This window comes from Monodon monoceros, unplaced genomic scaffold (assembly GCF_005190385.1).
Source record: "Monodon monoceros isolate NGI ecotype Baffin Bay Population unplaced genomic scaffold, NGI_Narwhal_1 Super_Scaffold_18, whole genome shotgun sequence".
In the NCBI taxonomy this organism is placed as follows: domain Eukaryota; kingdom Metazoa; phylum Chordata; class Mammalia; order Artiodactyla; family Monodontidae; genus Monodon; species Monodon monoceros.
The window spans coordinates 155589394-155603469 of NW_021703774.1; the positions used below are offsets into that span (position 1 = coordinate 155589394).

General features: G+C 45.6%; 1 protein-coding gene across 1 annotated transcript in view; it reads right to left on the reverse strand.

The window, feature by feature from the left end:
* HDAC1 (histone deacetylase 1) overlaps window positions 1-14076 on the reverse strand; it is a 43933-nt gene that overhangs the window by 1107 nt on the left and 28750 nt on the right. The window contains exons 4-13 of the mRNA XM_029228771.1: window positions 7121-7195; window positions 5242-5380; window positions 4640-4781; window positions 3443-3535; window positions 2173-2281; window positions 1951-2091; window positions 1280-1388; window positions 1055-1185; window positions 648-800; window positions 62-110 (exon numbers count right to left, since the gene is read on the reverse strand). Coding sequence (XP_029084604.1) covers window positions 62-110; window positions 648-800; window positions 1055-1185; window positions 1280-1388; window positions 1951-2091; window positions 2173-2281; window positions 3443-3535; window positions 4640-4781; window positions 5242-5380; window positions 7121-7195 — 1141 coding nt within the window. The remainder of the gene's footprint in view (window positions 1-61; window positions 111-647; window positions 801-1054; window positions 1186-1279; window positions 1389-1950; window positions 2092-2172; window positions 2282-3442; window positions 3536-4639; window positions 4782-5241; window positions 5381-7120; window positions 7196-14076) is intronic.

Below are 14076 nucleotides of genomic sequence, written 5' to 3' on the forward strand. Positions count from 1 at the left end.
TGGTGGGACAAAGGGGCTGGTGCTCCAATGCCAGGGAGATGATAGACAGCTCCTTCCTCACCCTTTGGCTTCTTGCTTCTCCTCCTTGGTTTTCTCCTCTTCTGTGACTTCTAGAACATAAGAGTGCAGGGATGGCCAAGGGCAGCCCCTCTGGAAAGACCCATGGGATCTCCACTTTGAAACCCCTTCCCCAACACTACAGCTCACTGGACATACAAAAGAGAGAAAAGCCCATCCCAGGCCCTCCCAGCGAGCCCTGCAGAGGACAAACAGGTTGGACCGGTTTCCCAGCCTGCTAGAGCCTGAACCCGGTGGGTGGAGGCAGCCCCCTGGGAAACTGGGGTGAAGCACTGAGAAAAGGTCTTGGGTGGTATGTGAGAGCCATGCTCCCGACCACGGGGAGCCCAGGCATGTCCCTGGCTCTGGAGCCTGGCAGGGCTCAATCAGCCAGTGAAGATGACGAATTGAGTTTCATTCTTTTGTGGGCCCTGCCACTTCTGGGAACCAGTGAAAGGCCCAAGTAGCTAAGGAAGAGCCCTAAGGAGCTGGCAGGGCCTGAGTCAGCTCCCTCCTCCCAGTGCCCTACATAAATTCCTCCTCCAGGGCCTGGGGCTCAAGATCCAAGTCCTGGCCCAACCCAAACCCACCTTTCTTCTCTTCTGGGTCTTTCTCTTTCTCATCTTCTGTTTTGACTCTCTTGGCTTTTTTGAAGTTGGAAGAGTTCTTGCGACCGCCTTCTCCCTCCTCGTCAGAGTCGGAGAACTCTTCCTCACAGGCAATTCGTTTGTCCGAGGAACAGACTGGGAAGTATTGGAAAATATGGGTGGGAGAGCAGATTCTTTATCTCAGGGTCTGCCCAGCGCTTTCTTGCATGTTCCCCCAAAGGACACCAAGGGAAGGGGACCTGGACCCTCTAAATTATCCCTACAGGCACAGGTACTTGGGTTTCTCAACAGGTGGGCAGCTTGGGGAGAATGTGGAGCCAGGAACAGTGGAGGGAAGTCAGAACTGCCTGCAGAGTAGGAAGGTAGAGGCCCCTGGGTCTCGGTCTTACTTGAAATGCGCTTGTCAGGGTCTTCTTCATCCTCATCGCCACTCTCCTCTGGAATGGCATCCTCAGGAATGGCCTGCATTTGGACCCCAGGCGCGTGGGGCAGCATTCTCAGGTTCTCAAACAGTCGCTGTCTATGGCCAATGGTAGAGAGGTGGCTGGGCTCTGGTCAGGGACCAACCAGAGCCTGGAATGTTCAATTAGGGGTGTGGGGGAGGATATACTCACTTGATCTTTTCCAGGTACTCATTAGTGTTCTGGTTAGTCATATTGGAAGGACTGATATGAAGTTTGAAATCTGGTCCAAAGTATTCGAAGTAGTCGTTGTATGGAAGCTCTAATTGGGGCAGAGGGTGAGAGAGTTAAGAGACCTGGCCACCATGGGACCCTGAGAAAAGCATCTGTAGGTTTATCTGGACCTGTGAGCCCAACTATCAAACAGAGAAGCATGCCTCCAAGATAGGGTGAGGCTTGGGTACCTATAGGATTTCAATTTTTTTTAAAGCCATTCTCCAGTGTCCACACCAGTGGTGTGTTTGTGTGCATACACGTGTGTGTGTTTGTGTGTGTGTGTGTATGGAGCAGGCTGAAGCCCCTGGTTTAGAAAAATTTAGGCAATATTCATTGCGAGCACTCCCTCAGTCACTACCCCAGTTACCCTACAGAGTATGAATTCCAAAGCTATAGATAAGCACTGATAATTTTGTCCAGACCAGCAGCTGAGGGACAGGGGACAGGGTCAACTAAAGGACTCAGAAAAAAACTGACAGCTACAGTCTGAAAACCACAAGAGGATAGCAGGAGAATCAGACTCTGAAGAGGAGAGGTTGTAGAGCCAATGGGAAAGGGGCACGTGAGCTCCTGCGCTGCCCAGCCCAATCTGGCCCTGCAGCTATTACCATTAGGGATCTCTGTGTCCAGGGCCACAGCTGTTTCGTATGTCCAGCACCGGGCGACATTACGAATGGTGTAGCCACCTCCTCCCAGCATCAGCATAGGCAGGTTGAAGCTCTTCACAAATTCCACACACTTGGCGTGCCCTTTGGTGGGAGAAGGTGTGCCAAGTTGCAGGAGCACCCAGCAGGACCCTGCCCTCCCGTCTCTATGCTACCTGGCCTCACCTTTGATGGTCAAATTGAAGCAACCTAACCGATCACCAGACAAGGAGTCAGAGCCACACTGTAAGACGACTGCACTGGGCTGGAACATCTCCATTACTTTGGACATGACCTGAAAGGACACAACCTGGTCACTACCAGCCTCAAGAAAAGCTATTTGAGGTTCAGGCTGAAAAGTGTGGGTGCAGCACTTTCTTCGGTTCCTTATCACTCACTCCTACCTTCCACTCTCCCTCAGAGAAAAGGGAGTACAAGCCTGGGCTTCTCATTTCCCCAATTTGTTCAGTTTTCCAATTTGAGAGGATCTCCAAGAGCCTTCTAGCTCTAATAAGGAGCCTAAAACAACCTCCTTATCAATTCCCTAGATCTTTCCCTTCTTTCGTTGCTCCAAGAAGCCCTTCTGATGCAGCCCTTAGCTGCATCTGCTCTACGCATTTGGTCCTACAGACTTTGAGCCTTATACTGTGAGGAGGCACTTCACTTTTTATCTCATTCTCACTAGATTCTAATGTAACTGAGGACAGAGACCATAACTTAGGCTTTTCTGTTGCCCTTACTACAAGGTACATAGTAGGCACCTGGTGTTTGCTAAACGACTACCTAGCCTAACCTAACTAGGTTACTACTCTAGTAATGGTTCCTTATTGCTTACAGGTGAAGATTTAACTCCTCAGCATGGCATTCAAGGCTCCCTTTGAAATACTGACCCCACAAACATTTCCCACCACATCCTTCAACACTCCTCCCCCACATCATACTGGCCTACATACCACGTATTGGCACCTCTATGCTTCTGCTGGTGCTGTTCCCTCTGCTGAATGCCACCCCTCCCCTCCAGCCTCCGCCTCCTTCACATGGGTAACTCCTCATTTCTCAAAGTCCAGCTCAAATGTCACTACCTCTGTGAAATCATCTCTGACTACGCTTTCCCCAGCCCATGTTCATCCCTCAAAAACAGCACTGACCACATGCTGTCAGGGATGTGCTTGCCTCCCACACCACAGACTGTGAGGTCTTCAAGGGCATGGATCATGTCTTAGCTATTCTTGTATCCAGCAGAGGGCCTGACCCACAGAAGGCATCAGTAAGTATCTGGATGAATTTTGTTCCCCTAACTGGCCATACAGCATGCAATCCAGGGTTCAAACACATCTCATTTCCAGCCAGCCTCTCAGTGGGGAGAGATCCCGAAGTACACTGGAGGTGTTTTGCTACCCCTCCCTTAGATCAATCCTGTTTATAGCCCAGTGGTGGATAAGCCTAAGCCACTTACCGGCTTGAAAATGGCTTCATAGGACTCGTCATCAATCCCATCTCGGAGCGGGTAGTTAACAGCATAATACTTGCCTTTGCCAGCCCCAATATCCTAATCAAGAAGCACATTAAAGTAAAACTGAAAGATGATGAAGCTAGGAGGAAGTTCAAGGATGAGGGCTGGAAGGCTAAGGAAAGAAGCAGTGGTTCTAAGAGAGAGAAGCTGGGCCCATGAGGTGGGCCAGGGACAGAGCAGGTTAGCACCATTCCCCTCACTGGTGGAACAAGTCTAGCTCACGTCTCTGGACACACCACTGAGTCTGCATCCAGGCTGAGAATCATTTATGGAACCAGAGACTGAATATCCTACCACACAGCATGAGACCTCTCCCCCTGGACTGGGTTAAAGGTGGCTGGGGGCTGGACCATAGAAATAACACCCACCCCACAACAACCCTTTCCTTTCCAGAGCGCTCTACTGCTCACTCCTCTACCCACCACTCTCCTCTCTAGGGAGGTGTGGAAGGAAAGCAGAAACGGAAGAAGAATTCTTCAAAATTGTAAAGGCTCAGTTATTATAATGCTTGCCACGGCAAACAACTGAATTAGTGCCACTTTTTCACCCAAGGGCCACTGGCATGGCAAAATGGCTGGTTTCATTGTAGTCATGCTCTCACAAAGCAGAACAGTTTAATGAATCAGCTTCCAGGGATTCTTATCCTGAGGTCCCTGGATGGGCTTCAGTAGGAGAAGGAGTCTATTAACTATTTGATAACAAATGTAAAATTTCATGTACTTATGGGGAGAGAGTACATAGCTTTCAGTCAGATGGTCAAAGGGGAGGGTAACCTAAAAACATTAAGAACCCTTGAGATGGTCCATAAAGGTCCCAATTCCTAGCCCATGGGAGAGAACGTGATGTTTCTAGCCTAAAATTCAAGCTGTCTGGGACATGTGAATAGTGTAATGCAACTCAGCTGTGGCCAGGAGGGAAGTGCAATAGTCAGGAGACCCCCATCCCTTCCAACCCTTTATGTACCATCATTCCCTTCCTCCAGAATAAGAGAGGGAAAGAGACCATGGCAGGTGTCCCAGGCTGGGGTGTGGTATTCTCAATGGCAGAAGACGCAGGAAGTGGTTTTTGGTGACATGAGATAGGAGAGTTAAGAGCTGGCAGCTGAGGGTGAGCTGGTTGGCCCCTGAAGGGAGTTCTCACCCGTAGGTCCCCAGTTCCTGGGAAGTACTCTCCATATTTATGAAAGGACACAGTCATGACTCGGTCTGTGGTATAGAAGGCCTCTTCCACGCCATCGCCGTGGTGAATATCAATGTCAATATACAGCACCCTCTGGTGATACCTAGGATCAGAAGGGGGTCAGGGGGTTCTGGGGGCTCTTTGGGAGTGGGACGCGCCAAGGGCGCCAGGTCCCAGCTTACCGGGCTGGCTGCCTCCCTCAGGTATCTCTAAGCACCAGAGACGCGGAAACTGGCTGAAGGAAGGTGGAAGAGCGGCAGGGTGTCTCCAGAGGCCTGACCAAGCCGATCAAGTCCGATCTTCCTACTCTACAGCCAGGGTCAACTCCAGCCACACAGGGACACTCTGGAGGCAGGATCTGAGCAGCGCCTGCCCCTGATCTTGCCGTGGGCTCAGATCAAATCAAGACCCCGTCAAGGAGAGGATGGCCAGAGACACTCACCGAACACATCCTAGCCAGCACACTGCTAGGAAAAGCAAACTAGGGAGGCAAGCCCGGGGGAGGGGGAAATGGGAACCTGGCCTAAGGTGCTCCTCCAAGAGACAAGGCCAGGAAGGCATACTTTAGCAGTTCCAGGATGGCCAAGACGATATCATTGACGTAACAGAAGCCAGATGCCTCGGACTTCTTTGCATGGTGTAGGCCCCCAGCCCAATTCACAGCGATGTCCGTCTGCTGCTTATTAAGTTTCACGGCACTTGCTGGACGTGGGAAGAAAGAACACAAGCCTGTTATCAAGCCACTCTCTCCCTTTCCCCCAAGAAGCCAAGGGAACCCAGTGAGAGGTAGGACCTGCCTATTCAACAGCTGTATTGTACAATTCACAAGCCAGTCCTCTCCCCCTACCCTATTCCAACAGGAATAAACATGACATTGGCTACTCTAAAAAAACTGTTTTCCAAACTGAAGGTGGTAACTCACTAGTAGGCCTTAAAATTGGTTTAGTGGGTTATGATTAGTATATATATTTTTAAATGAGACAGACTAGAATAAAAATATCAGAATAATTAGTAAAGGTAACCACTGTTTTGTGAAACTGGCTTCAGAGTGAGAGAGGGTGTTGTGCACGTGCATGCATAACCTGGATTGCAAGTGTAAATACTTCTAAATGTGGTTCATGGTCAAAACATTTTGAAGAGGGGCTTCCCTGGTGGCGCAGTGGTTAAGAGTCCGCCTGCCGATGCAGGGGACACAGGTTCGTGCCCCAGTCCAGGAAGATCCCACATGCCGCAAAGCGGCTGGGCCCGTGAGCCATGGCCGCTGAGCCTGCGCGTCCGGAGCCTGTGCTCCACAATGGGAGAGGCCACAGCAGTGAGAGGCCCGCGTACCCCCCAAAAAAAAAAACAAACAAAAAAAAACACAGAGGGAATTCCCTGGCGGTCCAGTGGTTAGGACTCCACGCTTCCACTGCCGGGGACCGGGGTTCAAGCCCTGGTCAGGGAACTAAGATCCCCCAAGCCACATGGAGTGGCCAAAAATAAATAAATTTAAAAATTAAATAAATAAAAAGATTTACTGAGTAAAAAATGTAGGCACAAAACTATACATATATATGACACATTTTTTGTAAAATACAGATGTATATATGTTATGTCCAGATATATGCACACAGAAAAAAGCATGGATGTACAAACACCAAAATGGTTAACGATGGTTATCTGTGGACAGTGTGATTGTAGTCAGTTTTTTTCCCTGTGCACGTCTTTGTTTTCTGAGATTATATTAGGAGGTGGTAGCGAGGGGGGAGGAGAAAAAACAATGATCATAGAAAAATAAACATTTGTTAAAAAAGGGTAGAGTGGGACTTCCCTGGTGGTCCAGTGGGTAAGACTCCACGCTCCCAATGCAGGGGGCCCAGGTTCGCTCCCCTGTTGGGGAACTAGATCTCGCATGCATGCCGTAACTAAAGACCCCGCACGCTGCAACTAAGACCCAGTGCAGCCAAAATTAATTAACTTAAAAAAAAACAAAAACTTCCTAAATTTTAAAAGAAAAAAAAAAAAGAAAGCGTAGAGTGGTCCTGGAGGTAATCTAGACATTGCAAATGAAAGTGGGAGATGTGTGGGGAGTATTTCTGACCTCAACCTCAAGGTAATCACCATATACTCCTTTGTAAGACAGATGACACTTCCCATTTTTATAGCGCTGTGCAGTTCACAAGTTGCTTTTATGTACAGCGTCTCAACAAGCCCATGAGGTCTGCAGAGAGTTCCTGTATATAGGATGTCTTGGTAGGAGAGGACAGCCAAGGACACCTCTCTGTACCATGTCAGATTGAACCTGGGCTGGGACTAAACCAGGACATTTTCAAGACCTAAGGTAAAAACTCACAGGACCATTTTACATGGTCACAGGTCAGCCTCACTGGGATAGTGGCCTAAAAGACAGACCTCACTAGTACAACCCAGCACAGCCTTTAAGGAGGGATGTATATTCCTTACCCACAGAGCCACCAGTAGATAGCTGACAGAACTCAAAGAGGCCATCAAATACCGGACAGTCCTCACCAACGTTAACTTGAAAAAACATAGGAAAAGGTTAGTTTCCACAATTTCCTTTAGTTTTTGTTTACATATTTACGAGCTGATGGAAAAAATGCAGAATTTGGATTCAGAAGGCTTGGGTTCTTGTCCAGGCTCTACTACTTACTGGCTGTGTGACTGGGTCCAGTCACTTAACTTTCTTGAGCTTTCGTTCATTATCTATAACTAGCAATAATGACATCCACCTTACCCAATTGTTGAGAAGATTGATAGAAATCTTATATGGGGAAGCATTTAGCAAGTAAATACTTGGAAAATGTTGGTTCACTCCTGAGGGAGAAAAATACAGCCTCTTATTCCAGCCTGGGTTTGTTCCTGGACCTCGCTCCAGCTGGCCAACAAGGAAGTGAAGAACAGAGACCTATACTGTCATCCACTGGATGCTTAACAACGTGCCGGACACTATGCTCAGTGCTTTAAGTACCTGGTGTCGTTTATCCTCACACACCTGAGGTAGGGTTTGGTCCTATTTTATAAATGGAGAAACAGGCTCAAAGAGGTGAACTGTCAGTAAATGGCAGAGGCGGTATTCAAGGATTGGTCTGCCTGTCCTAAAAGCCTACGAAAGTATACTCTGGCCTCTTCCGCAGTAATTTCACATACACAGTCTCATTTGATCCTAACAACCCCATAAAAGCTGGACGAGACAAATATCAACCCCACTGTGCAGAGGAACAAACAGATGTGGAGAAGTTAAGTGACTCGCCCAGGGTTATATAACCAGGCAGTGGTAGAACCAGAGTCCAGGTGTCCTGACTCCCACAGTCCAGTGCTCTTCTACTATACCAAGTGACAACTGGAGGAAAGTTATTTCAGGCCTAAGGGGTAAAAGTACAAACTAACACATAATGTGGAACCACATGCAAACAATAATGCAAATAAAATGAAAAAGACAGGAAGGGAAGCACACCTGAAGGCTGTAGACTCAGAGCTACAGAGGAACCTTATGGCTCCAAGTCTGCTCTCACAGAAAAGGAAACTGCTGAGATGTCAATGATATACAGAAGTTAGAGGCAGGGGTGGGGCTAAATTCTTGTTCTCTTGTCCCAGCCTTCCCATTGCATGCATTATTATCAACAGGGGTTCCCAAAGTAGAGCAAGGAGGAGGAGCCCTAGGATAAGGAGGGTAGGAGAGCCCAGCTTAGACTGTGGTGACCTCTTGAGACACAGCTGAAGCTCAAGGTTTGCAATAACCACAAAAGTTACCACCTCTGGCACTGCCCTAAACTTGGGAGGGTGCTCTGATCTGGTGCCCTGCCAAGCACAGTGCTCCGAGGAAAGGTGGCGTGTGTACGGGGGTAAGCAGTAGGTGGCTCTCTCCCCCACTTCCCAGGTAAACACTGGGAGGCTGTGTCAATAAGAACTTTGGTCCCTGAGGCCAGGCTATTTATTTATCCATCGGCAATTGATTTCCCTCTCGGGCTGCTTCCTCCTTCAGTGGGCTTGGCCTGTCTGGGTTCCCAAAGCTTTGCTTATACTCCTATTTGAGATGTGGAGCTCCCATGACAAGAAATTGGTATTTTAGAAACGAGAAAAAATATATTCCTTCAGGCCCCAAACCAACATGTGGCTCAGATGGCCAGTCCATTATTCCCAGCTCAAGGGAGCTGTGTGATTACAGATGGAAAAGGGGTAAAATGGGAGAGCAGACCCTCACTTGGGACTAATCTGTGAGGCTAGGGAGGACTTTTCTATGGGTTTTCCCTCTTCCCACTATAAATACTTCTCTCATTGTTAGGCTGGCTTTAGACTGACGGGGAGCAATACTGGGTGAGAGATGGGGGAGCAGACGTAGGTCAAGAAGGCACTAAAAAGCATATACTGCAGAAAGAGACACATGGGATTAAACACTGACTTCAGGATAGTGCTTACACCTTGGCGGTGGTGGGAATGGGGTGGAGAGGGGAGCAGAAGAGGAAGGGCATGTGATCAAACAGAGGTGCCCAGGAGGGCTTCAACTGTACTGGCAATGTTTTCTTTCTTAGGCTGGTTGTAGGGACATATTTGATCATTGTATAATTTTTTATAGTTTTGTGTGTCTGAAATATTTTATGTGCAACATATTTTAAAATAGTCCAGAATCAGGAAACCAGAGTTCCATTCTCCATTCTACCACTATCTTGCTGTGTGACCCTGGGAAAGTCATCTCACCTCCCTGGGTTTCAGTTTATACATCTACAAAATGGACAAGAATGCCTCCAAATTTTACCAGCACAAGTCCCTTTTATCACGTTTCTACCATAAGCCTCATGATTTGATAGACTATCTGCCAAAAATAAAAATTGCATTTATTTATGTTCCCATTTTTAATTATTAAAAATTATGTCAGAACTTCTGCTTAAGATTCTCAAATTCTCAAAGTGACCATAAAGCATTTAAATTACATCCTAGCAAGAGCAAGGAAACCAGGCTTATTTGGTCTTACTACATGTATTAACTTCCTAGGTTAGGTGTTGGTAAATACTGAAAAAAACTCAGCTCTTCATCCCTGTTATTGTCCCTGTAGACACCCCTGGTTATAAAGCACTGCACTAGTGACATCTCTCTGAAGCAAGTCAGTAAGGTGCCTTGAAGTACTTAGAGAATCTCATCCTTTTTTTTTTAAATTTTTTAATTTAATTTAATTTTTTTATACAGCAGGTTCTTATCAGTTATCTATATTATACATATTAGTGTATATATGTCAATCCCAATCTCCCAATTCGTCCCACCACCACCACTCCCCCGTGCCACTTTCCCCCCTTGGTGTCTATACATTTGTTCTCTACATCTGTGTCTCTATTTCTGCCCTACAAACCAGTTCATCTGTACCATTTTTTTAGGTTCCACATATATGCGTTAATATACGATATTTGTTTTTCTTTCTGACTTACTTCACTCTGTATGACAGTCTCTAGATCCATCCACGTCTCTACAAATGACCCAATTTCATTCCTTTTTATGGCTGAGTAATATTCCATTGTATGTATGTACCACATCTTCTTTATCCATTCGTCTGTCGATGGGCATTTAGGTTGCTTCCATGACCTGGCTATTGCAAATAGTTCTGCAATGAACATTGGGGTGCATGTGTTTTTCTGAATTATGGTTTTCTCTGGGTATATGCCCAGTAATGGGATCGCTGGGCCATCTGGTAATTCTGGTAATTCTAGAATTCTAGAATTCTAGAAATCTGGTAGTTCTATTTTTAGTTTTTTAAGGAACCTCCATACTGTTCTCCATAGTGGCTGTATCAATTTACATTCCCACCAACAGTGCAAGAGGGTTCCCTTTTCTCCACACCCTCTCCAGCATTTGTTGTTTATAGATTTTTCTGATGATGCCCATTCTAACCGGTGTGAGGTGATACCTCATTGTAGTTTTTATTTGCATTTCTCTAATAATTAGTGATGTTGAGCAACTTTTCATGTGCTTCTTCTCTCTTCTTTGGGGAAGTGTCTATTTAGGTCTTCTGCCCATTTTTGGATTGAGTTGTTTGTTTTTTTAATATTGAGCTGCATAAGCTGTTTATATATTTTGGAGATTAATCCTTTGTCCTTTGATTTGTTTATGTATGGTGTTAGGGAGTATTCCAGTTTCATTCTTTTACATGTAGCTGTCCAGTTTTCCCAGCACCACTTATTGAAGAGACTCTCTTTTCTCCATTGTATATTCTTGCCTCCTTTGCTATAGATGAGTTGACCATAGGTGCATGGGTTTACCTCTGGGCTTTCTATCCTGTTCCATTAATCTATATTTCTGTTCTTGTGCCAGTACCATATTGTCTTGATTACTGTAGCTTTGAGGTATAGTCTGAAGTCAGGGAGTCTAATTCCTCTAGCTCCGTTTTTTTCCCTCAAGACTGCTTTGGCTATTCAGGGTCTTTCGTGGCTCCATACAAATTTTAAGATTTTATGTTCTAGTTCTGTAAAAAAATGCCACTGGTAATTTGATAGGGATTGCATTGAATCTGCAGGTTGATTTGGGTAGTATAGTCATCTTCACAATATTGATTCGTCCAATCCAAGAACATTGTATATCTCTCCATCTGTTTGTGTCATCTTTGATTTCTTTCATCAGTATCTTACAGTTTTCTGTGTACAGGTCTTTTGTCTCCCTAGGTAGGTTTATTCCTAGGAATTTTATTCTTTTTGTTGCGGTGGTAAATGGGAGTGGTTCCTTAATTTCTCTTTCAGATTTTTCATCATTAGTGTATAGGAATGCAAGAGATTTCTGTGCATTAATTTTGTATCCTGCAGCTTTGCCAAATTCATTGATTAGCTCTAGTAGTTTTCTGGTGGCATGTTTAGGATTCTCTATGTATAGTATCACGTCATCTGCAAACAGTGACAGTTTTACTTCTTTTCCAATATGTATTCCTTTTATTTCTATTTCTTCTCTGATTGCCGTGGCTAGGACTTCCAAAACTATGTTGAATAATAGTGGCGAGAGTGGACATCCTTGTCCTTTTCCTGATCTTAGAGGAAATGCTTTCAGTTTCACGATTGAGAATGATGTTTGCTGTGGGTTTGTCGTATATAGCCTTTATTTTTTATTTTTTCGGTACGCGGGCCTCCCACTGCCGTGGCCCCTCCCCGCGCAGAGCACAGGCTCCGGACGCGCAGGCCCAGCGGCCACGGCCCACGGGCCCAGCCGCTCCGCGGCATGCGGGGCCCTCCCAGACAGGGGCACGAACCCGCGACCCCCGCATTGGCAGGCGGACTCTCAACCACTGGCGCCACCAGGGAAGCCCCGTATATGGCCTTTATTATGTTGACGTAGGTTCCCTCTATGCCCACTTTCTGGAGAGTTTTTATCATAAACGGGTGTTGAATTTTGTCAAAAGCTTTTTCCGCATCTATTGAGATGATCATATGGTGTTTTCTTCTTCAGTTTGTTAATACGGTATATCACATTAATTGATTTGCGTATATTGAAGAATCCTTGCATCCCTGGGATAAATCCCACTTGATCATGATGTATGATTCTTTTCATGTGCTGTTGGATTCTGTTTGCTAGCATTTTGTTGAGGATTTTGCATCTGTATTCATCAGTGATATTGGCCTGTAGTTTTCTTTTTTTGTGACATCTTTATCTGGTTTTGTTATCAGGGTGATAGTGGCTTCATAGAATGAGTTTGAGAGTGCTCCTTTCTCTGCAGTTTTTTGGAAGAGTTTGAGAAGGATGGGTGTTAGCTCTTCTCTAAATGTTTGACAGAATTCACCTGTGAAGCCATCTGGTCGTGGACTTTTGTTTGTTGGAATATATATATATTTTTTAATATGTGGTTCTTTTGTGGGTTTTTTTCTCATTTATTTTTGGCTGCGTTGGGTCTTCGTTGCTGCATGCAGGCTTTCTCTAGTTGCGGCGAGCAGGGGCTGTTCTTTGTTATGGTGCACAGGCTTCTCATTGCAGTGGCTTCTCTTGTTGAGGAGCATGGGCTCTAGGCGCGTGGGCTTCAGCAGTTGTGGTGCACGGGCTTCATTGCTCCGCGCCATGTGAGATCTTCCCAGACCAGGGCTCGAACCTGTGTCCCCTGCATTGGCAGGCAGATTCTTAACCACTGTGCCACCAGGGAAGCTCCTGTTGGAAGATTTTTAATCACAGTTTCAATTTTATTACTTGTGATTGGTCTGTTCATATTTTCTATTTTTTCCTGGTTCAGTTTTGGAAGGTTATACCTTTCTAAGAATTTGTCCATTTCTTCCAGGTTGCCCATTTTATTGGCACAGAGCTGCTTGTAGTAGTCTCTTACGATGCTTTGTATTTCTGTGGTGTCTGCTGTAACTTCTCCTTTTTCATTTCTAATTTTATTGATTTGAGTCCTTTCCCTCTTTTTCTTGATGTGTCTGGCTAAAGGTTTATCAAGAGAGCCTCATCTTTTCTTTTTTGTAACATCTTTACAGGAGTGTACTTGCTTTACAATGTTGTGTTAGTTTCTGCTTTATAGCAAAGTGAATGAGCTATACACATACATGTATCCCCATATCTCCTCCCTCTTGCGTCTCCCTCCCATCCTCCGTATCCCACCCCTCTAGGTGGTCACAAAGCACTGAGCTGATCTCCCTGTGCTATGCGGCTGCTTCCCACTAGCTATCTATTTTACATTTGGTAGTGTATATATGTCCATGCCACTCTCTCACTTCGTCCCAGCTTACCCTTCCCCCTCCCCACGTCCTCAAGTCCATTCTCTATGTCTGCTTCTTTATTCCTGTCCTGCCCCTAGATTCTTCAGAACCTTTTTTTTTTTTAGATTCCATATATATGTGTTAGCATACGGTATTTGTTTTTCTCTTTCTAACTTACTTCACTCTGTATGACAGACTCTAGGTCCACCCACCTCACTACAAATAACTCAATTTTGTTTCTTTGTATGGCTGAGTAATATTCCATTGTTTATATGTGCCACATCTTCTTTGTCGATGGACACTTAGGTTGCTTCCATGTCCTGGCTATTGTAAAAAGAGCTGCAGTGAACATTGTGGTACATGACTCTTTTTGAATTATGGTTTTCTCAGGGTATATGCCCAGTAGTGGGATTACTGGGTTGTATGGTAGTTCTATTTTTAGTTTTTGAAGGAACCTCTATACCGTTCTCCATAGTGGTTGTATCAATTTACATTCCCACCAACAGTGCAAGAGGGTTCCCTTTTCTCCACACCCTCTCCAGCATTTGTTGTTTGTAGATTTTTTGATGGTGGCCATTCTGACTGGTGTGAGGTGACACCTCATTGTAGTTCTGATTTGCATTTCTCTAATGATTAGTGATGCTGAGCATCCTTTCATGTGTTTGTTGGCAATCTGTATATCTTCTTTGGAGAAATGTCTATTTAGGTCTTCTGCCCATTTTTGGATTGGGTTGTTTGTTTTTTTGT